We start from the raw sequence: 24,216 nt of genomic DNA on the forward strand, positions 1-24,216 counted from the left end.
TGGTAGAAGGGTACATTCCTGGTTGAGTTCACGTTGCATCTTCGACTCGCATGTTGTCTCTCTGGACTTCACCTACAGCTCCTTATTGCTCGTGGTAGAAGGATACATTCCTGGTTGAGTTGATGGTGCATCCTCACCTCACGTGTTGTCTCTCTGGACTTCACTAGCAGCTCCTTATTGCTCGTGGTAAAAGGATACATTCCTAGTTGAGTTGATGGTGCATCTTCAGCTCACGTGTTGTCCCTCTGGACTTCACTAGCAGCTCCTTATTGCTCGTGGTAAAACGATACATTTCTAGTTGAGTTGACGTTGCATTTTCGACTCACATGTTTTCTCTTACAGCTTCTGTACCAGCTCTTCATTGCTCATGGTAGAAGGATACATTCCTAGTTGAGTTGATGGAGCATCCTCAGCTCATGTGTTGTCTCTCTGGACTTCACTAGCAGCTCCTTATTGCTCGTGGTAAAGGGATACATTCCTAGTTGAGTTGACATTGTATCTTTGACTCGCATGTTGTCTCTCTGTACTTCACCTACAGCTCTTTCTTGCTCTCGGTGGAAGGATGCATTTTTCATTATGTTGTCAGCGCATCTTCGGCTCGCGGGCCGTATTTCTGGTCCTTTCTATGGCAGCTCATCAAGAATGCATCAGATACAGAACACTTCAAGTGTGGACTTGTGCTCTAATTAGAGCCTTTTCATCTCCATCTCTGTGCTAAAATCACTTTATTAACTCCAGCTTATCACTCAGAAACCAAACTCCATTTATTAATCTCCATCTGTAATATTAAGATGGACTAATGGAAGTTTGAGTGGCACTTAAAGAGACAGGTGCCCTCTGACCCCAGATCAATGGGCAGGCTGGAGCAGAAGCGCCCGGGCGTCTTTGAAAGCGGAAGGCTGGACGAATTGGACCTCTTTGAGGTGGACACAGGTCCTTCACCCTGGATGCTCCCTCTATGCTCACAGGAGTCATGAAAAAGGGAGCTAATTAGATTTTTATAATGAATGTGGCTGCCTGGTGAACCCCTCAGATTGTTCAAGGGATGCTCCTTTGCGTAACCTTTTACCGATCCATCTAGCAAAGCAGGTTCCAGTGATTACCGAGCAGAGGAGAAACTCTCCATCCTGCTGCACGTTCCTATACGACCACTTAAGTACCTTTTTCATTTGAATTAAGTGCCTTCCTCATTTTACTTGTCTCCATCCTTTTACGTAAATACTGTCCATTTACTTAAGTACCTTCCTCCTTTTACTTGTGTGCCTTACTCCTTTACTTAAGTGTCTTCCTTCTTTAACATAAGTACCTTCCTCCTTTAAGTACCTTCCTCATTTGTATTAAGTGCCTTCCTCATGTTAAGTGTCTTCCTCCTTTAAGTACCTTCCTCATGTTACTTAAGTGCCTTCCTTCTTTAAAATAAGTACCTTCCTCGTGTTAAGTGTCTTCCTCCTTTAAGTACCTTCCTCATGTTACTTAAGTGCCTTCCTTCTTTAAGATAAGTACCTTCCTCCTTTAAGTGCCTTCCTCCTTTTACTTGTGTGCCTTACCCCTTTACTTAAGTGTCTTCCTTCTTTAACATAAGTGCCTTTCTCATTTTAGTGCCCCCCCTTTAAGTGCCTTCCTCATTTTAATTAGGAGTTTTCCTCATGTTGCTTGAGTGTCTTCCTCCTTTAAGTACCTTCCTCATGTTACTTAAGTGCCTTCCTTCTTTAACATAAGTACCTTCCTCCTTTAAGTACTTTCCTCATTTTAATTAGGTGCCTTCCTCATGTTGCTTAAGTGTCTTCCTCCTTTAAGTACCTTACTCCTTTAAGTACCTTCCTCATGTTACTTAAGTGCCTTCCTTCTTTTGGATAAGTACCTTCCTCTTTTAAGTACCTTCCTCCTTTAAGTATCTTCCTCATGTTAATTAAGTGCCTTCCTTCTTTAGGATAAGTACCTTCCTCCTTTAAGTACCTTCCTCATTTTAATTAAGTGCATTCCTCATCTTACTTAGGTGTCTTCCTCCTTCAAGGACCTTCCTCCTATTACGTAAGTACCTTCCACCTTCAACTAAGTACCTTCCTCCTTGTACTTGTAACTATAATTTTATTTATGGAGCACGTTATACCCAAAGGTATATAAGCGCTAGCTAACCAGAGAATCCCCTACAAGAAAAGCAAAGGAACTATTCATTACAACAGGAAAACAGCCAGGTTTTCAAGTGTTTACAAACAGCAGCATGAAAGGGCAAACTTGCAATGTGGGTAGGCAGGGAGCTCCACAGCCTGGCAGCAGCCACGCGAAAGGAACGCCCCCCTAACCTGGCTTTCTGAAATCTTGGGACCTCGACCTTTTTGAGAGAGGCCGACCTCAGCCTCAGACAACCAGTGCCAAAAGTGAATGCCTTCTCTGATGGACAAATGTTTAGGAGCATCCAGGACCAGACGGGCAGCCAGAGTCAGGACCATCTGGAGTATGTCTAGAGCGCCTCCATTAATAATAATGTACAGAACATGACAATGCCCCTTCATTTGTGGGGCACTCTTTTGATTAAACACATCTCTCTTGCTGCCAGTCTTGTAATTATGCCACAAATCAGTTTATTCATAAATCAGCGTCTTCCAGTTTTACTTCTGGTGGAGTCACCACCTCATTCTGAGCTCTCAAGGACGGAATGAGGAATAATCTGTCAGAGCAGAGTTACCACATCTGATGTCCACACTTTCGCCATATTTCCCACCTCTTTACCCATGTGCATTAGATCAGGTATTCCCTGGCAAAATGCAAACAGAAAAAAGTCTCAAATTACTGCAAATTACAGAGTATTGAGATGGGGTGCAAGGCGTGTTGCAGACACTCCCATAATGTCCTCACATCTTAGACATCTTAGAAGGAAATGGTCTGAAGGTTTACCACTCTGATAAAAATGTCAGCGTACAAAGGTATCACACCAATAAAGATGGAGCCCTATAAGGTACCGTGACACTGAAGACTTGGTCCTATCAGGTTACCATGCCACTGAAGGCTTGATTCTACAGGGTTATCATGCCACTGTAGGCTTGATCCTATTAGGTTAAAGTGTCACTGAAGGCTTGATCCTATAAGGTTACCATGGCACTGAACTCTTGATCCTATCAGGTTACCATGCCACTGAAGGCTTGATTCTACAGGGTTATCATGCCACTGAAGGCTTGATCCTATTAGGTTAAAGTGCCACTGAAGGCTTGATCCTATAAGGTTACCATGGCACTGAACTCTTGATCCTATCAGGTTACCATGCCACTGAAGGCTTGATTCTACAGGGTTATCATGCCACTGAAGGCTTGATTCTACAGGGTTATCATGCCACTGAAGGCTTGATCCTATTAGGTTAAAGTGCCACTGAAGGCTTGATCCTATAAGGTTACCATGGCACTCAACTCTTGATCCTATCAGGTTACCATGCCACTGAAGGCTTGATTCTACAGGGTTATCATGCCACTGAAGGCTTGATTCTACAGGGTTATCATGCCACTGAAGGCTTGATCCTATTAGGTTAAAGTGTCACTGAAGGCTTGATCCTATAAGGTTACCATGGCACTCAACTCTTGATCCTATCAGGTTACCATGCCACTGAAGGCTTGATTCTACAGGGTTACCATGCCACTGAAGGCTTGATTCTACAGGGTTATCATGCCACTGAAGGCTTGATCCTATAAGGCAGTGAATCCCAACCTTTTTATTGCCGCGGACCGGTAAATGTTTGATAATTTTTCCGTGGCCCGCTTGTTTTGATTTAATAATTTTAATTTAATTGTATTTAAACATGCCTTCAAGATTTGAAGACCTCGGGCAGCCCGGTGCCGATTGATCCGCGGACCGGCACCGGTCCGCGGCCCGGGGGTTGGGGAACACTGCTATAAGGTACCGTGACACTGAAGACTTCATCCTATCAGGTTACGATGCCAAGGAACATGGCAATGAAAATGTGCAATGCAGCAGAGGTCTCGCATTTGTGAGATACTGGCATTGCAAATGAGAATGGCTTTTATATATGTGTTTTGGTTTTCAGCATAGGAGATGTATGTGTTGTGAAGTGGAAATTTGTGGCTTGTATTTTAATTGATACTTGTGGAATTGTGTGCTACGGAGTGGATTTATGTGGGGGACTGATGTGGCATGGTGAATATATAGGGGTGAGCGCTGCATAGAATAACAGAAAGGATGCTCGAGATGGATATTTACTTTATCTACAAATGAAGCAGTGCTGCCACATACTATGGGGCCACTTGTACTACATGAAATCAGCCTACTACTAGAAAATGATCACATCTCTTACACATAATGCACCACCAGTTACATTATGGAAGGATACATTAAATATTCATTTGTCACAATGAAATTCAATTAATTTCCTAAAATTACAGGAAATCGAGCCAATGCCAAGACTCAAACATAGTTCCTCAGTTCAAACGTCGACAGCGAAGGCCATTAGTAAAAACATCCTCTCCCCATATTAACGGTACATTTTTGTGCAATGTTTATTTTTATGTATAAAAGTTTTCCGAAAGCCCAAACAGACGTAATTTCACGAAATCAGACACATGTAGCATCCAAAGTGCACAGAGGAACTGAGGCAAGAATACTGGTTGTGATAAAAGTCCTAAGCCTAACGCATCTGCTTTACACAACAAAGTAAAACAACAAAAAAGCATGGAATACTGTCACAGGCTGGCTGGCTTTTCCGACGGAAGGGAGCTTGTCTTGCGATGAAACAGTTGCCGATGTCTCGACAGTCAACGGGCCATAAACAGTGCGAATTGCTCAAGATCACCATATGTTAGGGCGCCGCGTAGACTAAAATGCACTATTTTTTTAAGGGCCAGCATTTAGTTTTCTGCATCAGGTATTTCTTGCAAGCAAAAACATGTGGGAAAGACAGAGAAAGAGAAAAAATGAAAAAATGTCACACAGGGAGAAAGCTGCAAGAGTGAGCAGGGAGCGGCTGTAAATGGATCAAAGGCCCAAGATGGCTTTAGGATAACTCTGCCTCAGTGTCCGTTGCTCGCACATTTAACTGCAGCAGCCGCATGTTTCAAAGGAGAGCTTTTGGCTCCGGCATGTTTGTATTTACAAATTAAGCACTGCTGTCTCATATTATGGAGACGGAGTAAGAGAAAAAAACAAAAGCACTTCTCAATGCGAGAAAGCGCATAACTGTCCATTGTGTAACACACGTACCTAATGTAATTACCAGAGCAACTAACAGATTACGAGCAAGAACGCTGGAGCGGCTCACATTAAACACACCCCAGGAAGTGCAGGGCTGTGCTCACTTAGGACTGTCCCCAAAACAGCACCGATCCCACTGCAGTTCCTAGTTCGATGGAAACCTTCAGGCTGGATTTTCACCCGCAAAAGGGGGTTAGGACGGTCAGGATGGTTTTTGAATTCGTAAAAAAAGCCTGAGAGCCTGCTCTTGATTGACGCCGTGATCCTCACTGGAGGGTCCCAGCCTGTAATGCAAGCACGGAGGAGGACACCGCTCTCAGAGTCCCTGGGTTTATAAACATGCAAACTCCACTCACACAATGTTCCTGTTAAAACCGATTTGTTGCGCTTTCCACGGCTGACTTTGTTGTGTAATACTTAGGACCAGTGGTCGAAGTGCATTAAAAACAAGAGGAGGGCACGGAGGAGCAGGCGCTGGGCTCTGTGCGCTTGGAATGAGCAGCAAATGTGACCAGATAAGATTTAGAGCCCTATTTACAACAGAGCTTAGAAAGAGGAGCACTCCTCTGCAGCGCTCTAGATGAAAGATCAAAGTAGTCCCTGAACACATCTTAAAATGGAGGGCAGTGTATGCAGACAGTAGTTGGTCTGATCTCCTGGAAGGAGACAAAAAAGAAACAAGCATTTGCAATGCAATGGGTCCCTCATATGCTCGAGCTAGAGCTGTTAGCATTGTAAATTCTTAACTGGGCTTTTCTTGCCACTTAAATTGAAAATTAAAAGTAAAACAGTTGACATAAGTGGCCGCTTCAAAGCGCTGTGGCCGCCATGAGCATGAGCACGAAGGAGAGACACAAAAGGAAAAAGAAGTTAGCTTGCAGTCAAAAGTAGCGGCAATGGTGCAATTAGCCATGTAACAGGGGCAATCTGTAAGACGGTAACGAAACTTCCCCAAGGAGGGACAAACGTAAAGCATTTACCAATGGTAACAAAGGATTTTTGAAAGGCAATCCCACGAACAAGTGAAAATGATGGTTGTGCGGTGGGCTTGGTTAAAAGCGCACAATACTTACAACAGGTCAAAGTGCTTGCGCGCTTGACCTAAAAAGGTGGGACAAAGAGTAAGATTACCCAGTAGCAAGCAAGAATTTTTAAAGGACAGTGGCCTACACAAATCACAATGACTGGGTGGAGCTGAACCTTACAAACCATCTCCAATATGCCGCTAAGCGACATCACAAGCATCTGTCTAAGCTCAACCTAATAAGCCTCAGTGGTCGCCAGTTAATTAAGACATGGTCCTAAAGTTATCAGCAAAGATGCAGTCCTAAGGTGTATCATGGTAATAAAGACTGAGGGCCTGATTACAACTTTGGAGGAGGTGTTAATCCGTCCCAAATGTGACGGATATACCACCAGCTGTATTACGAGTTCCATAGGATATAATGGACTCGTAATACGGCGGTTGGAATACCCGTCACTTTACCGTCACTTTTGAGACGGATTAACACCTCCTCCAAAGTTGTAATCAGGCCCTGAGTCCTAAAGCTCCCATTCCATTGAGGACCTGGTCCTGGGAGTTACCATATAAATTAAGGTACAAGGCCCTGGGGTGACTGTGCCTATGAGAGCACGTGCCAGTGAAGAGTTGATCTAAGAGTTACCATCACAGCGAAGATCTAAGCCTCATTGGCTATCGTGATGCAGCTCTAGGCTTTACCATGTGATGAAGGTGCAGTCCAATCAGAACACAGTCCATGGAGTGCCAGCCAATGGAGACTCAGCATTAAAGGTTACCATGACAATGAAGAACTGGGCCCACCAATGTACTGTGCCGAAAAATAATCCACCCTAGGTAAGTGTAATTGTTTGGTGAGTTGTGCACTTTGCTGTTTATCTCTTACAGATACACAGCATCTCACAGTGAGAAACTCCACACAGCTCACTCTATGCATGGAAGTACACCAACCACTTCCACACAGCGCACTCTATGTGCGACAGAGCTCACCACCCACCTCCACGTAGCACAATCTACACGCAACAGAGTTTACCCTCCACCTCTACATAGCGCATTCTACGCACAACAGAGTCCACCAGCCACCTCCAATCAACGCACTAAGGCCCATATTTATACCTTTTTAGCAATGCATTTGTGTCATTTTTTAATGCGACAGCGGCGCAAACTCACAGAATATAATTGTATTTTGTAAGGTTGCGCTGCTTTTGCAAAAAAAAATGACACAAAGGCAGCGCTAAAAGCTATAAATATGGGCCCAACAGAGTCCACCACCCACCTCCACACAGCGCACTCTATGTGCAACAGAGTTCACCACCCACCTCCACATAGCGCACTTTACGCGGAACAGGGTCTACCCACCACCTTGAACACCATGCTCTAAGCACAACAAAGTCCACCACCCACCTCCACATAGTGCACTCTACGCGCAACAGAGTCTACCCACCACCTCCGCACGGCGCACTCTATGCACAACAGAGTCCACCAACCGCCTTCAAACAGCGCATTCTTTGCACCACATAGTCCACCATCCACCTCCACACAGCGCAATCTAAGCATGACACAGTCCACCAACCACCTCCACATAGCAAACTCGACATGCAAGAGTCCACTACCCACCTCCACACAGCACACACTATGTACGATAGAGTCCACGAACCACCTCCACACAGCGCATTTTACATGCAACAGAGTCTACTACCACCTCCATACAGCACACTATACATGGGATAGTCTACCAACCACCTCCACACAGCGCACTCTATGTGCAATGGAGCCCACCACCCACCTCCACACAGCGCACTCTATGCGCAGAGTTCACCACCCACCTCCGCGTGACAGTCTACCAACTACCTCCACACAGTACACTGTACATGAAACAGTCTAACAATCACCTCCCGACATTACACTCTACATGCGACAGTCTACCAACCACCTCCACATAGCGCACCCTATGCACAACAGAGTCCACCACCCACTGTCACACAGCTCACTCTATATGCAACAGAGTCCACCACCCACCTTCACACAGTGCCCTCTACGCGTGACAGAGTCCACAACCCACCTCCACACAGTGCACTCTACGCGTGACAGAGTCCACCACCAACCTCCACACAGCACACTCCATGTGGAAGAGTCACCACCACCCACCTCCTCACAGTGTACACACAATAGAGTCCACCATCCAACTCCACACAGCGCACTCTATGCGCAACAGAGTTCACCACCCACCTCCACATAGCGCACTCTATATGCAACAGAGTCCACCCACCATCTCCCACATGCCATACAGCACTACTCCCTGGTACTCAGTCTTATGAGCTGTGAGATGATGTAGTTGACATGGCTTCTGTTACATCTAAGTGTCAGGATTGTCCATGCTTACCATTGCGAGTGGGACGATTCCCACCACCGACGACTGGCTTACAAAGATCTCAGCCACCACCAGCTCGCTCGCGCCATCCTCACCCGGGTACTCCACCTGCCAGGTGACCTGCTGGGCACCAGCCAGCACACCACCGCTGGAGACTTCAAAGTCTACCTGCAAGATCTCCACCAGGGAGCCATTGGTTCTGAAACAGAAAACGGACACTGTCATCTCCAAGGAAACAAGAAGAGCCCATCAAAGAAACTCACAGGACACATCACTGTGCAATTAAATAAATGCTCACGAGCGGTGCTGTCTGCCAGAAGTAATGACATATTTGTGTGAAAATATATATTCACGAACGGTGCTGTCTACCGAAAGTAATAATATATTGTGTATGAGAACATATGCATGACATGTGCTGCCTACCGGAAGTAATGATGACACACCGTGTGTGACAATATTTGCATGTACAGAGCTGCCTACCGGAAGTAATGATGACACACTGTGTGTGACAATATATGCATGTACAGTGCTGCCTACCGGAAGTAATGATGAGACATCGTGTGTGACAATATATGCACGATCAGTGCCCTCTACTGGAAGTAATGACATATCGTGTGATTGGATAAAGAACGCGCTTTATCAACACAATTTTGATTACAAATACATATTGTGTATGAGGACGTGCGTGAGATGTGCTGTCTGCCGGAGGTAATGACCCTCACCCCTGCATGCGCCAACCAGAGCAATGATTGCTTATCCCTCCCCGCCCCCACCCCTAGTTCAGACACAGGAGACCCCTTCTTCCACAAGTGACGGTTTTACATCCCATCGGGGTGTCAGACTCTGAGCACGACTGCTGTGTCCTACAAGACACCTTAATAAAGTGGAGTGCCCTAAAATGAGCTCCACCTAACAAGAGTCTAGTGTCCTAAAGGAGCTCAACATAACAAGAGTGTAGTGTCCTAAGGGAGCTCCACATAACAAGAGTGTAGTGTCCTAAGGGAGCTCCACGCAACAAGAGTGTAGTCTCCTAAGGGGTGCTCCATCTAACAAGGGTGTAGTGTCCTAAGGGAGCTCCACCTAACAAGAGTGTAGTCTCCTAAGGGGTGCTCCATCTAACAAGAGTGGTGTGTCCTAAAGGAAGCTTCACCTAACAAGAGGTTAGTGTCCTAAGAAGAGCTCCACCTAACAAGAGTGTAGTGTCCTAAGGGGAGCTCCACCTAACAAGAGTGTTGTGCCCTAAAGGAAGCTCCACCTAACAAGAGTCTAGTGTCCTAAAGGAGAGTTTCAACAAACAAACATGTTGCATCTCAGTCTGAAGGTCCCTTGCCTTCCGCTCAGCCATCCAACCCTTCATCCTTCAAACTGCATTTTCATCCAGGGGGACAACACTGAACTCACACTGAGAATCAATGGGAAATATTGTGGAGAGCCCTCCGGTCCATGCCTATATTAGGAGACCTCACTACAGCGTAAAGTCTGATATTTGGGCACCATTAAATATGGATAAAACTGATGGATCTGCCTCTAGGAGAGAGGCCTGTGGGGCATCTGTTTGGGGCTGGAGATCGTTCATTCATCTGCTTCCTCTGCGGGGTGTGAGCTGGGAGATCCCTGGGTGAGGACTTCTCTTTCCATGCCATGTTCAGGCAGCTGCTAAGCTTTGCATGTCTCGATTGGGCTTCTAAGACCAGGGGTAGGAGGCTGGACTGACTTGTAGTGAGTACCAAGGGGTACTTACACCTTGCACCAGGCCCAGTTATCCCTTATTAGTGTATAGGGTGTCTAGCAGCTTAGGCTGATAGATAATGGTAGCTTAGCAGAGCAGCTTAGGCTGAACTAGGAGACAAGTGAAGCTCCTACAGTACCACTAGTGTCATATGCACAATATCATAAGAAAACACAATACACAGACATACTAAAAATAAAGGTACTTTATTTTAATGACAATATGCCAAAAGTATCTCAGTGAGTACCCTCAGTATGAGGATAGCAAATATACACAAGATATATGTACACAATACCAAAATATGCAGTAATAGCAATATAAAACAGTGCAAACAATGTATAGTCACAATAGGATGCAATGGGGGCACATAGGGAGAGGGGCAACACAAACCATATACTCTAGAAGTGGAATGCAAACCACAAATGGACCCCAAACCTACGTGACCTCGTAGAGGGTCGCTGGGACTGTAAGAAAACAGTGAGGGTTAGAAAAATAGCCCACCCCAAGACCCTGAAAAGTGGGTGCAAAGTGCACCTAAGTTCCCCAAAGAGCACAGAAGTCGTGATAGGGGAATTCTGCAGGAAAGACCAACACCAGCAATGCAACAACGATGGATTTCCAGACGAGAGTACCTGGGGAACAAGGGGACCAAGTCCAAAAGTCATGATCAAGTCAGGAGTGGGCAGATGCCCAGGAAATGCCAGCTGTGGGTGCAAAGAAGCTGCCACCGGATGGTAGAAGCTGAGGATTCTGCATGAACGACAAGGGCTAGAAACTTCCCCTTGGGAGGATGGATGTCCCCCGTCGTGAAGAGTCGTGCAGAAGTGTTTTCCCACAGAAAGACCGCAAACAAGCCTTGCTAGCTGCAAGGATCGCGGTTAGGGTTTTTGGATGCTGCTGTGGCCCAGGAGGGACCAGGATGTCACCAATTGCGTGAGGGGACAGAGGGGGCGTCCAGCAAGACAAAGAGCCCACTCAGAAGCAAGCAGCACCCACAGAAGTACCGGAACAGGCACTACGAAGTGGAGTGAAACGGTGCTCACCCAAAGTTGCACAAGAGAGTCCCACGCAGCCGGAGGACAACTCAGGAGGTCGTGCAATGCAGGTTAGAGTGCCGGGGACCAAGGCTTGGCTGTGCACAAAGGAAATCCTCGGTGAGTGCACAGGAGCCGGAGTAGCTGCAAAACACGCGGTTCCCAGCAATGCAGTCTAGCGTGGGGAGGCAAGGACTTACCTCCACCAAACTTGGACTGAAGAGTCACTGGACTGTGGGAGTCACTTGGACAGAGTTGCTGAGTTCAAGGGACCTCGCTCGTTGTGCTGAGAGGAGAACTAGAGGACCAGTAATGCAGTTCTTTGGAGCCTGCGGTTGCAGGGGGAAGATTCCGTCGACCCACGGGAGATTTCTTCGGAGCTTCTAGTGCAGAGAGGAGGCAGACTACCCCCACAGCATACACCACCAGGAAAACAGTCGAGAAGGTGGCAGGATCAGCGTTACACTGTCGCAGTAGTCGTCTTTGCTACTTCGTTGCAGTTTTGCAGGCTTCCAGCGCGGTCAGCAGTCAATTCCTTGGCAGAAGGTGGAGAGAGAGATGCAGAGGAACTCGGATGAGCTCTTGCATTCGTAATCTAAAGAATTCCCCAAAGCAGAGACCCTAAATAGCCAGAAAAGGAGGTTTGGCTTCCTAGGTGAGAGGATAGGCTAGCAACACAGGTAAGAGCCTATCAGAAGGAGTCTCTGACGTCACCTGCTGGCCCTGGCCACTCAGAGCAGTCCAGTGTGCCAGCAGCACCTCTGTTTCCAAGATGGCAGAGGTCTGGAGCACACTGGAGGAGCTCTGGGCACCTCCCAGGGGAGGTGCAGGTCAGGGTAGTGGTCACTCCCCTTTCCTTTGTCCAGTTTCGCGCCAGAGCAGGGCTGGGGGGTCCCTGAACCGGTGTAGACTGGCTTATGCAGAAATGGGCACCATCTGTGCCCATGAAAGCATTTCCAGAGGCTGGAGAAGGCTACTCCTCCCCTGCCTTAACACCTTTTTCCAAAGGGAGAGGGTGTAACACCCTCTCTCTGAGGAAGTCCTTTGTTCTGCCTTCCTGGGCCAAGCCTGGCTGGACCCCAGGAGGGCAGAAACCTGTCTGAGGGGTTGGCAGCAGCAGCAGCTGCAGTGAAACCTCTGAAAAGGCAGTTTGGCAGTACCCAGGTCTGTGCTAGAGACCCGGGGAATCATGGGATTGTCTCCCCAATACCAGGATGGCATTGGGGGGGCAATTCCATGATCTTAGACATGTTACATGGCCATGTTCGGAGTTACCATTGTGAAGCTACACATAGGTAGTGACCTATGTGTAGTGCACGCGTGTAATGGTGTCCCCGCACTCACAAAGTCCGGGGAATTTGCCCTGAACAATGTGGGGGCACCTTGGCTAGTGCCAGGGTGCCCACACACTAAGTAACTTAGCACCCAACCTTTACCAGGTAAAGGTTATACATAGAGGTGACTTATAAGTTACTTAAGTGCAGTGGTAAATGGCTGTGAAATAACGAGGACGTTATTTCACTCAGGCTGCAGTGGCAGGCCTGTGTAAGAATTGTCACAGCTCCCTATGGGTGGCAAAAGAAATGCTGCAGCCCATAGGGATCTCCTGGAACTCCAATACCCTGGGTACCTTAGTACCATATACTAGGGAATTATAAGGGTGTTCCAGTATGCCAATGTAAATTGGTAAAATTGGTCACTAGCCTGTTAGTGACAATTTGGAAAGAAATGAGAGAGCATAACCACTGAGGTTCTGATTAGCAGAGCCTCAGTGAGACAGTTAGTCATAACACAGGTAACACTTACAGGGCACACTTATAAGCACTGGGGCCCTGGCTGGCAGGGTCCCAGTGACACATACAACTAAAACAACATATATACCGTGAAATATGGGGGCAACATGCCAGGCAAGATGGTACTTTCCTACACAACCCCCCCCCCCCAAACGAAGGACAATAAGATTAGCCATGCCCTGATGAGTCTTCATTGTCTAAGTGGAAATATCCGGAGAGTCCATCTGCATTGGAGTGGGTACTCCCAGGTCTATGTTCCACTGTATAGTCCACTCCCTGTAGGGATATGGACCACCTCAACAATTTAGGGTTTTCACCTTTCATTAGTTTTAGCCAAAGTAGAGGTTTGTGGTCTGTCTGAACAATGAAGTGAGTGCCAAACAGGTATGGCCTCAACTTCTTCAGTGCCCAGACCACAGCAAAGGCCTCCCTCTCTATGGCAGACCAACGCTTTTCTCTAGGGGTCAACCTCCTGCTGATAAAAGCAACAGGTTGATCCTGGCCCTCAGAATTAAGTTGTGATAAGACTGCTCCTACCCCTAATTCAGATGCATCAGTTTGCACAATGAATTTTTTGGAGTAACAGGCGCTTTTCAGGACAGGTGCAGAGCACATGGCCTGCTTCAGCTCCTCAAAAGCTTTCTGACAGTTTGCTGTCCATAATACCTTCTTAGGCATTTTCTTAGATGTGAGGTCATAAAGAGGGGCTGCAATGGAGCCATAGTTCTTTATGAACCTCCTGTAGTACCCAGTGAGGCCTAAAAAGGCTCTCACCTGAGTCTGAGTTGTAGGGGGAACCCAATCTATAATAGTTTGGATTTTCCCCTGAAGTGGTGCAATCTGTTCTCCACCTACCAGGTGTCCCAGATAAACCACCTTCCCCTGCCCTATCTGGCACTTTGAAGCCTTGATAGTGAGGCCTGCCTTTTGTAGGGCCTCCAAAACTTTCCATAGGTGGACCAGGTGATCATCCCAGCTGGAGCTAAAGACAGCTATATCATCTAGATATGCTGCACTAAAAGCTTCCAGCCCTTGCAGGACTGTATTCACCAACCTTTGAAAAGTGGCAGGTGCATTTTTCAATCCAAAAGGCATTACTGTGAATTGGTAATGGCCTCCAATGGTTGAAAATGCAGTTTTTGCTTTTGCATCTTCTGATAACTTAATCTGCCAATATCCTGCAGTCAAATCAAAAGTGCTTCGATACTTGGCAGATGCCAGTGTATCTATTAGCTCATCTGCCCTGGGTATAGGGTGAGCATCAGTTTTGGTTACCTGGTTGAGACCTCTGTAGTCTACACAAAACCGCATTTCCTTCTTTCCATCCTTGGAATTAGGTTTTGGTACGAGTACCACAGGAGAGGCCCATGGACTTTCAGAGTGCTCAACCACTCCCAGTTCAAGCATTTTCTGTACTTCTTGCTTTATGCAGTCCCTGACATGGTCAGGCTGCCTATAGATCTCACTTTTGACAGGCAAGCTGTCTCCAGTATCTATAGTGTGCTCACACCAAGAAGTGGTGCCTGGCACAGTAGAGAAGAGTTCAGAAAACTGACCCAGGAGATTTATGCAGTGGTCTTTCTGCTCAGCAGTAAGACAATCTGCCAAAACTACACCTTCCACTAGAGCATCTTGTTCTGTGGAAGAGAAGAGATCAGGGAGAGGGTCACTCTCTTCTTCCTGCCCTTCATCTGTTGCCATGAGCAGGGTGAGATCAGCCCTGTCATAGTAGGGTTTCAGGCGATTGACATGGAGCACCCTAAGGGGACTCCTGGCAGTGCCTAAGTCAACTAAGTAGGTGACTTCACCCTTCTTTTCAACAATTATGTGGGGTCCACTCCATTTGTCTTGGAGTGCTCTTGTTGCCACAGGCTCCAAGACCCACACTTTCTGCCCTGGTTGGTACTGAACCAAAACAGCCTTCTGGTCATGCCATTGCTTTTAGAGCTCTTGGCTGGCCTGAAGGTTTTTACTGGCCTTTTTCATGTACTCAGCCATCCTAGATCTGAGGCCAAGTACATAGTCCACTATGTCTTGCTTTGGAGCTTTTAACGGTTGTTCCCAACCCTCCTTAACAAGTGTTAGAGGACCTCTCACAGGGTGTCCAAATAGGAGTTCAAAGGGGCTGAAGCCCACTCCTTTTTGGGGTACCTCCCTGTAAGCAAAAAGGAGGCAAGGTAACAGGATATCCCATCTCCCGCTGAGTTTTTCAGGGAGTCCCATAATCATGCCTTTGAGAATTTTGTTAAATCTCTCCACCAGTCCATTTGTTTGTGGATGATAGGGTGTGGTGAACTTGTATGTCACACCACATTCCTTCCACATGGCCTTTAAGTACGCAGACATGAAATTGCTTCCCCTGTCTGATACCACCTCTTTTGGGAAGCCCACCCTGGAAAAGATTCCCAGGAGGGCCTTTGCCACTGCAGGAGCTGTAGTGGTCCTTAGAGGAATTGCTTCAGGATATCTGGTGGCATGGTCCACTACCACCAAGATAAACCTATTGCCTGAAGCAGTAGGAGGGTCAAGGGGGCCAACTATGTCAACCCCTACCCTTTCAAAGGGAACCCCAACCACAGGCAGTGGAATAAGGGGTGCCTTTGGAGTGCCACCTGTCTTGCCACTGGCTTGACAGGTTTCACAGGACATACAAAATTCTTTTGTGTCCTCTGACATTCTAGGCCAATGAAACAAGGGGACAAGCCTGTCCCAAGTTTTCATCTGCCCCAAATGTCCAGCTAAGGGAATGTCGTGGGCTAGAGTTAGGAGGAACTTTCTGTACTCCTGAGGAATCACCAATCTCCTGGCAGCTCCAGGTTTTGGATCCCTTGCTTCAGTGTACAAGAGGTTGTCCTCCCAGTAAACTCTGTGAGAGTCACTGACATCCCCATTTGCTTGTTTGACAGCTTGCTGCCTTAGACCCTCTAGTGTGGGACAGGTATGCTGTGCCACACTCAGCTCCTCCCTGGCAGGCCCCCCTTCACCCAAAAGCTCAGCAGTGTCTGCTTCCAGCTCCTCTGGTGTAGGTTCTGCACAGGGTGGAAATTCTTCTCCTTCAGAAGTTGAATCCACTGTAGAGGGAGGGATAGTAGGTAGTGTTTTACTTTTACTAACCCTAGCTTTAGGGAGCACTTGGTCCATTCTTCCAGGATCCAAGTCACCCTGTCCTTTTTGCTTTTTGGCCTGAGCTCTGGTCAAAGCAAAAATATGCCCTGGAATGCCCAGCATTGCTGCATGAGCCTCCAACTCCACTTCTGCCCAAGCTGATGTCTGTAAATCATTTCCTAATAGACAGTCTACAGGTAAATCTGAGGCAACCACAACTTTCTTTGGACCAGTAACCCCGCCCCCCCCCCCCCCCAGTTGAGATTCAAAACAGCCATGGGGTGGCTAAGAGTGTTGTTATGAGCATCGGTTACTTGGTACTGGTGACCAAGTAGGTGTTGTTCAGGGTGGACCACTTTCTCTATTACCATGGTAACACTGGCACCTGTGTCCCTGTAGGCCTGCACCTCAACACCATTTATTAGGGGTAGTTGCTTGTACTTATCCATGTTAAGGGGACAAGCAACCAAGGTGGCTAAATCAATAGCCCCCTCAGAGACTAACACAGCCTCTGTGGTCTCCCTAATTAGACCAACCCCAACTAAGTTACCAAAAGTAAGCTCAGCTACTCCCTTGGATTGGCTATTAGTAGTTTTGCTCCCACCACCACTGCTATTACTAGGGGCACTAGGTGTAGCAGCAGGGGTTGTAGTGGTAGAAGGCTTGGTGCTTTTCTTTGGACAACTGGGATCTGTTGTCCAATGGCCTTTTATTTTACATAAATAGCACCATGGTTTCTTTTCTTTGTTTTGATTTGAAGAGGATTTGGGCCCACCACCCCCACCAGAGTGTTTTTGTGGGCCTGATGAAGACTCATTTTTAGATTTGTCCCCACCCTTGTCAGAAGATTTACCATCCTTCTTCTTGCCATCTTTGTCACCCCCTGTATGAACTTTTCTGTTCACCCTTGTTCTGACCCATTTGTCTGCCTTCTTTCCCAATTCTTGGGGAGAGGTCAGATCAGAGTCTACCAGGTACTGGTGTAACAAATCAGACACACAATTATTAAGAATATGCTCTCTCAGGATTAAGTTATACAGGCTTTCATAGTCAGAGACTTTACTGCCATGTAACCACCCCTCCAAGGCCTTCACTGAATGGTCAACAAAGTCTACCCAGTCTTATGAAGACTCCTTTTTGGTTTCTCTGAACGTCATCCTGTACTGTTCAGTGGTTACGCCATAACCATCTAGGAGTGCATTCTTAAGAACTTTAAAATTATTGGCATCACTTTTACTGAAAGATAGCCATAGGATAGCAGCCCACTGCCTTTGAGGGACCTCCTGTACAACACAGGCCCTCTCAAGTGCAGCAAACCACTTGTTAATGTCATCCCCCTCCTTGTAAGGGGGAACTATCTTGTGCAGATTCCTAGAATCATGCTCTTTTGCAGGATGACTATTTGGAATACTGCTGCTGCCACCATGGGTTTCAACACCCAATTTCTGTCTTTCTCTTTCTATCTCCAAGGACTGTTTATCTAAATCCAGCTGTTGCTTCTTGAGCTTCAACCTGGATTGTTCCACTCTCAATCTATTGAGCTCCCTTTCTAACATTCTGTCATCAGGGTGGGTGGGCGGGACAATCCTTGACTCAGAAGTATGGTGAGAATGAACAGAGGGAGACCTGTCTCTAACAGATGGCACTCTAACAACCTGGCTAATAGAAGTAACACTCCTACTATGATGGGAAGGAACACTCTTACTGTGATGTGAGGTAACACTATTACTGTGGTGTGAAATCACATCAGTACCAGTTATGCTAGGTGGTCTGCTAATGGGCAGGCTGGGAAGGTTCCCTTCTAAATCCTTTGCTAGGGGTGCCCCAGGGTCAGATTGGGAACCATCAGCTAATTTCTCAACAGAAGTGCCAACTCTGGTCCTATCTTGTTCAATGAGCATATTAACCAACAGTTCTCTACAGGGATTCTTCCCTACCCCTAAACCTCTTTCAATGCAGAGACTCCTTGCTCCTTTCCAGCTAAGGTGATCATAAGCAAGTTTGGACAGATCAACAGTTTGGCCTGTGCCAGACATTTTTAGAAAGTGTTTAAGGGATAGAAAAAGAAAGAAAAACTTTGTAGAACTTTTTAAAGAACAGAAAAAAACTTTTAAAACTTTTAAAGAACTTTTTAGATAGTTTAGAGGTACTTTTCAGCACTTAGCAAAGAAGTGAGAGAAGAAAAGCAAAACTTTTTGGTTAGGTGCACATACACTGAACTTGTTTTGAATATTTTTCTCTTATGAAAAGTACAATGACAAAAGTGGTAAGTAGTTGCAGAGTACTTATCCCACCGCTGCACAACCAATGTAGGAGGCTGGACTGGCTTGTAGTGAGTACCAAGGGGTACTTACACCTTGCACCAGGCCCAGGTATCCCTTATTAGTGTAGAGGGGTGTCTAGCAGCTTAGGTTGATAGAAAAGGTAGCTTAGCAGAGCAGCTTGGGCTGAACTAGGAGACGAGTGAAGCTCCTACACTACCACTAGTGTCATATGCACAATATCATAAGAAAACAGAATACACAGATATACTAAAAATAAAGGTACTTTATTTTTATGACAATATGCCAAAAGTATCTCAGTGAGTACCCTCAGTATGAGGATAGCAAATATACACAAGATATATGTACACAATACCAAAATATGCAGTAATAGCAATAGAAAACAGTGCAAACAATGTATAGTCACAATAGGAAGCAATGGGGGCACATAGGGAGAGGGGTAACACAAACCATATACTCTAGAAGTGGAATGCGAACCACGAATGGACCCCAAACCTATGTGACCTCGTAGAGGGTCGCTGGGACTGTAAGAAAACAGTGAGGGTTAGAAAAATAGCCCATCCCAAGACCCTGAAAAGTGGGTGCAAATAGCACCTAAGTTCCCCAAAGAGCACAGAAGTCGTGATAGGGGAATTCTGCAGGAAAGACCAACACCAGCAATGCAACAACAATGGATTTCCAGACGAGAGTACCTGGGGAATAAGGGGACCAAGTCCAAAAGTCACGATCAAGTCGGGAGTGGGCAGATGCCCAGGAAATGCCAGCTGTGGGTGCAAAGTAGCTGCCACTGGATGGTAGAAGCTGCGGATTCTGCATGAACGACAAGGGCTAGAAACTTCCCCTTGGGAGGATGGATGTCCCCCGTCGTGAAGAGTTGTGCAGAAGTGTTTTCCCGCAGAAAGACCACAAACAAGCCTTGCTAGCTGCAAGGGTCACGGTTAGGGTTTTTGGATGCTGCTGTGGCCCAGGAGGGACCAGGATGTCACCAATTGCGTGAGGGGACAGAGGGGGCGTCCAGCAAGACAAAGAGCCCACTCAGAAGCAAGCAGCATCCGCAGAAGTGCTGGAACAGGCACTACGAAGTGGAGTGAAACGGTGCTCACCCGAAGTTGCACAAGAGAGTCCCACGCTGCCGGAGGACAACTCAGGAGGTCGTGCAATACAGGTTAGAGTGCCGGGGACCCAGGCTTGGCTGTGCACAAAGGAAATCCTCGGTGAGTGCACAGGAGCCGGAGTAGCTGCAAAACACGCAGTTCCCAGCAATGCAGTCTAGCGTGGGGAGGCAAGGACTTACCTCCACCAAACTTGGACTGAAGAGTCACTGGACTGTGGGAGTCACTTGGACAGAGTTGCTGAGTTCAAGGGACCTCGCTCGTCGTGCTGAGAGGAGACCCAGAGGACTGGTAATGCAGTTCTTTGGTGCCTGCGGTTGCAGGGGGAAGATTCCGTCAACCCATGGGAGATTTCTTCGGAGCTTCTAGTGCAGAGAGGAGGCAGACTACCCCCACAGCATGCACCACCAGGAAAACAGTCGAGAAGGTGGCAGGATCAGCGTTACACTGTCGCAATAGTCGTCTTTGCTACTTTGTTGCAGTTGTGCAGGCTTCCAGCGTGGTCAGCAGTCGATTCCTTGGCAGAAGGTGAAGAGAGAGATGCAGAGGAACTCTGATGAGCTCTTGCATTCGTTATCTAAAGAATTCCCCAAAGCAGAGACCCTAAATAGCCAGAAAAGGAGGTTTGGCTACCTAGGTGAGAGGATAGGCTAGCAACACAGGTGAGAGCCTATCAGAAGGAGTCTCTGACGTCACCTGCTGGCCCTGGCCACTCAGAGCAGTTCAGTGTGCCAGCAGCACCTCTGTTTCCAAGATGGCAGAGGTCTGGAGCACACTGGAGGAGCTCTGGGCACCTCCCAGGGGAGGTGCAGGTCAGGGTAGTGGTCACTCCCCTTTCCTTTGTCCAGTTTCGCGCCAGAGCAGGGCTGGGGGATCCCTGAACCGGTGTAGACTGGCTTATGCAGAAATGGGCACCATCTGTGCCCATGAAAGCATTTCCAGAGGCTGGGGGAGGCTACTCCTCCCCTGCCTTAACACCTTTTTCCAAAGGGAGAGGGTGTAACACCCTCTCTCTGAGGAAGTCCTTTGTTCTGCCTTCCTGGGCCAAGCCTGGCTGGACCCCAGGAGGGCAGAAACCTGTCTGAGGGGTTGGCAGCATCAGCAGCTGCAGTGAAACCCCTGAAAAGGCAGTTTGGCAGTACCCGGGTCTGTGCTAGAGACCTGGGGAATCATGGGATTGTCTCCCCAATACCAGGATGGCATTGGGGGGGGCAATTCCATGATCTTAGACATGTTACATGGCCATGTTCGGAGTTACCATTTTGAAGCTACACATAGGTAGTGACCTATGTGTAGTGCACGTGTGTAATGGTGTCCCCGCACTCACAAAGTCCCGGGAATTTGCCCTGAACAATGTGGGGGCACCTTGGCTAGTGCCAGGGTGCCCACACACTAAGTAACTTAGCACCCAACCTTTACCAGGTAAAGGTTAGACATATAGGTGATTTATAAGTTACTTAAATGCAGTGGTAAATGGCTGTGAAATAACGTGGATGTTATTTCACTCAGGCTGCAGTGGCAGGCCTGTGTAAGAATTGTCAGAGCTCCCTATGGGTGGCAAAAGAAATGCTGCAGCCCATAGGGATATCCTGGAACCCCAATACCCTGGGTACCTTAGTACCATATACTAGGGAATTATAAGGGTGTTCCAGTATGCCAATGTAAATTGGTAAAATTGGTCACTAGCCTGTTAGTGACAATTTGGAAAGAAATGAGAGAGCATAACCACTGAGGTTCTGATTAGCAGAGCCTCAGTGAGACAGTTAGTCATAACACAGGTAACACATACAGGGCACACTTATGAGCACTGGGGCCCTGGCTGGCAGGGTCCCAGTGACACATACAACTAAAACAACATATATACAGTGAAATATGGGGGTAACATGCCAGGCAAGATGGTACTTTCCCACACCAGGTCTGCCCAGACTGCCAGAGTTGGCTTGAGTCGCTGCGTCCACATCTATTCTGTCCTTATGAATGGGGGGATGTGGCCTAACAGCCAGAGCTGCCGAGTTTGGATCTAGGGAATCAGGTTCAAGTCTCAGCATCATCGTAGAATGGAGAGGCATAGAGTGTCGTAGAGTGGAGTAATGTACAGTAGAGTGTCATAGAGTGGAGTAGAGTGTTGTGGGGTGTCATAGAGTGGAGTATTGGACAGTAGACTGGTGTAAAGTGGCATAGAGTGCCACAGAGTGTCATAGAGTGGAGTATTAGACAGTAGACGGTCGTAGAGTGGAGTAGAGTGTCACGGAATGTCATAGAGTGGAGTATCGTACAGTAGATGGTCGTAGAGTGAAGTAGAGTGTTGTGGAATGTTGTTGAGTAGAATGCCGTAGAGTGGAGTGGTGTAACGTGGTGAAGAGTGTTGTGGAGCACCATAAAGTAGAGTGGTGTAAAGTGGAGAAGAGTGTTGTGGAGCACCGTAGAGTGGCGTAAAGTGGAGTAGAGTGTTGTGGAGCAACACAGAGTGGAGTGATGTAAAGTGGAGTAGAGTGTTCTGGAGCGCCATTGAGTGGAGTGGTGTAAAGTGGAGAAGAGTGTTGTGGAGCACTGTATAGTTGAGTGGTGTAAAGTGGAGAAGAGTGTTGTGGAGCACCATAAAGTGGAGGGATGTAAAGTGGAGTAGAGTGTTCTGGAGCGCCATTGAGTGGAGTGGTGTAAAGTGGAGAAGAGTGTTGTGAAGCACTGTAGACTTGAGTGGTGTAAAGTGGAGTAGAGTGTTGTGGAGTGCCATAGAGTGGAGTGGTGTAAAGTGGAGAAGAGTGGAGTGATGTAAAGTGGAGTAGATTGTTGTGCAGCACTGTAGAGTGGAGTGGTGTAAGGTGGAGAAGAGTGTTGTGGAGCACCGTAGAGTGGAGTGGTGTAAAGAGGAGTAGAGTGTTGTGGAGCACTGTAGAGTTGAGTGGTGCAAAGTGGAGTAGAGTGTTGTGGAGTACCATAGAGCGGAGTGGTGTAAAGTGGAGAAGAGTGTTGTGGAGCACCATAGAGTGGAGTGATGTAAAGTGGAGTAGATTGTTGTGCAGCACTGTAGAGTGGAGTGGTGTAAGGTGGAGAAGAGTGTTCTGGAGCGCCATTGAGTGGAGTGGTGTAAAGTGGAGAAGAGTGTTGTGAAGCACTGTAGACTTGAGTGGTGTAAAGTGGAGTAGAGTGTTGTGGAGTGCCATAGAGTGGAGTGGTGTAAAGTGGAGAAGAGTGGAGTGATGTAAAGTGGAGTAGATTGTTGTGCAGCACTGTAGAGTTGAGTGGTGCAAAGTGGAGTAGAGTGTTGTGGAGTACCATAGAGTGGAGTGGTGTAAGGTGGAGAAGAGTGTTGTGGAGCACCGTAGAGTGGAGTGATGTAAAGTGGAGTAGATTGTTGTGGAGAACCGTAGAGTGGAGTGGTGTAAGGTGGAGAAGAGTGTTGTGGAGCGCCACAGAGTGGAGTGGTGTAAAGTGCAATAGAGTGGCCTAGGTTGAAGTGCAGTAGATTGTCATGAAGTGGAGTGGCACAGAGTGGAGTAGAGAGTCGTAGAGTGGAGTGGTATAGAGCACAGGAGAGTGGAGTAGTTTCTCATAGAGTGAAGTATCGTAGAGTGCAGTGATGTAGAGTGGAGTGTCATCGAGGGGAGTGGCAGAGAGTGTCAAAGAGTGGCATAGTGTGGAGTAGAGTGATTAGTGTGGAGTGGAGTGGAGTGTTGTAGAGTGTCCTGCCTAGAGTGGAGGGGTGTACAGTAGAGTGGAATGGCATTTTGTTGACTTTCACAGAGTGGAGTGTTGTAGAGTGTTGTAGGGTGGATTGGCATAGTGTGGCATAGAATGGAGTAGAGTGTTCTAGAGTGGAGTAACTTAGAGTGGAGGGGCGTAGAGTGGTGTTGCATAGAGTGGAGTAAAGCGTCATAGAGTGGAGGGCCATCAGGTAGAGTATTGTGGCATGTGATGTCTCCTAAATCTCTCACTTTCAAGTCAGGGAAAGAAAAGTAAACACCAAGTTCCCGCAGTAGACAGAGCCTGATATTTGGCCTCTGTCTGTGACAAGATCAGAACAAGATTTAAAGGCCTTTTTACAGAAAGTGAACAATGGTTAATAGGCCATGCTTCATGTGATGGACAAAGACAAGCTGGACATCCTAAAACACAAAAAGCCATCGAATAGAAAACAGGTAAATGTGAGTTACAAACCACAAGGCCAATGGTAAGCAATGGATAAAATGCTTTCCCAGGGGAGCTTTCGGAAGGTCCCCAAGATGTCTTTACAAACCAGATAGCAGCGCCGTCTTGTAGGTTCAGACATTGTTGTGGGATGGAACTGGGGCTGATGTAAAGCCCTCCAATACCTTCGGGTAGAGTTTGTGCTATAGAAAACTATACAAAAGGCATATTTACTAATCGATTTGTCTTCCTATTGCCACAGTATTTATCTGCGGATACTTGACACAAGTTCACCCAGAAAATACTTCACCCAGAGACATTTTCTGTTCACGTCAAGCTGCTGGTCCTTTTCGTGCATGACCCACCTATGTGAAGTGCACACTCAATGAAAAAATTATACATGACACTTGCAAACCACTATTTGCAATTTGTGTCATTAATTGAAATTTCA

General features: G+C 47.1%; 1 protein-coding gene across 1 annotated transcript in view; it reads right to left on the reverse strand.

Moving 5' to 3' along the window:
* TMEM132B (transmembrane protein 132B) overlaps positions 1-24,216 on the reverse strand; it is an 816,836-nt gene that overhangs the window by 142,107 nt on the left and 650,513 nt on the right. The window contains exon 5 of the mRNA XM_069215373.1: positions 8,595-8,781. Coding sequence (XP_069071474.1) covers positions 8,595-8,781 — 187 coding nt within the window. The remainder of the gene's footprint in view (positions 1-8,594; positions 8,782-24,216) is intronic.

The sequence above is a fragment of the Pleurodeles waltl genome, chromosome 11, assembly GCF_031143425.1.
Source record: "Pleurodeles waltl isolate 20211129_DDA chromosome 11, aPleWal1.hap1.20221129, whole genome shotgun sequence".
Taxonomy (NCBI): Eukaryota; Metazoa; Chordata; class Amphibia; order Caudata; family Salamandridae; genus Pleurodeles; species Pleurodeles waltl.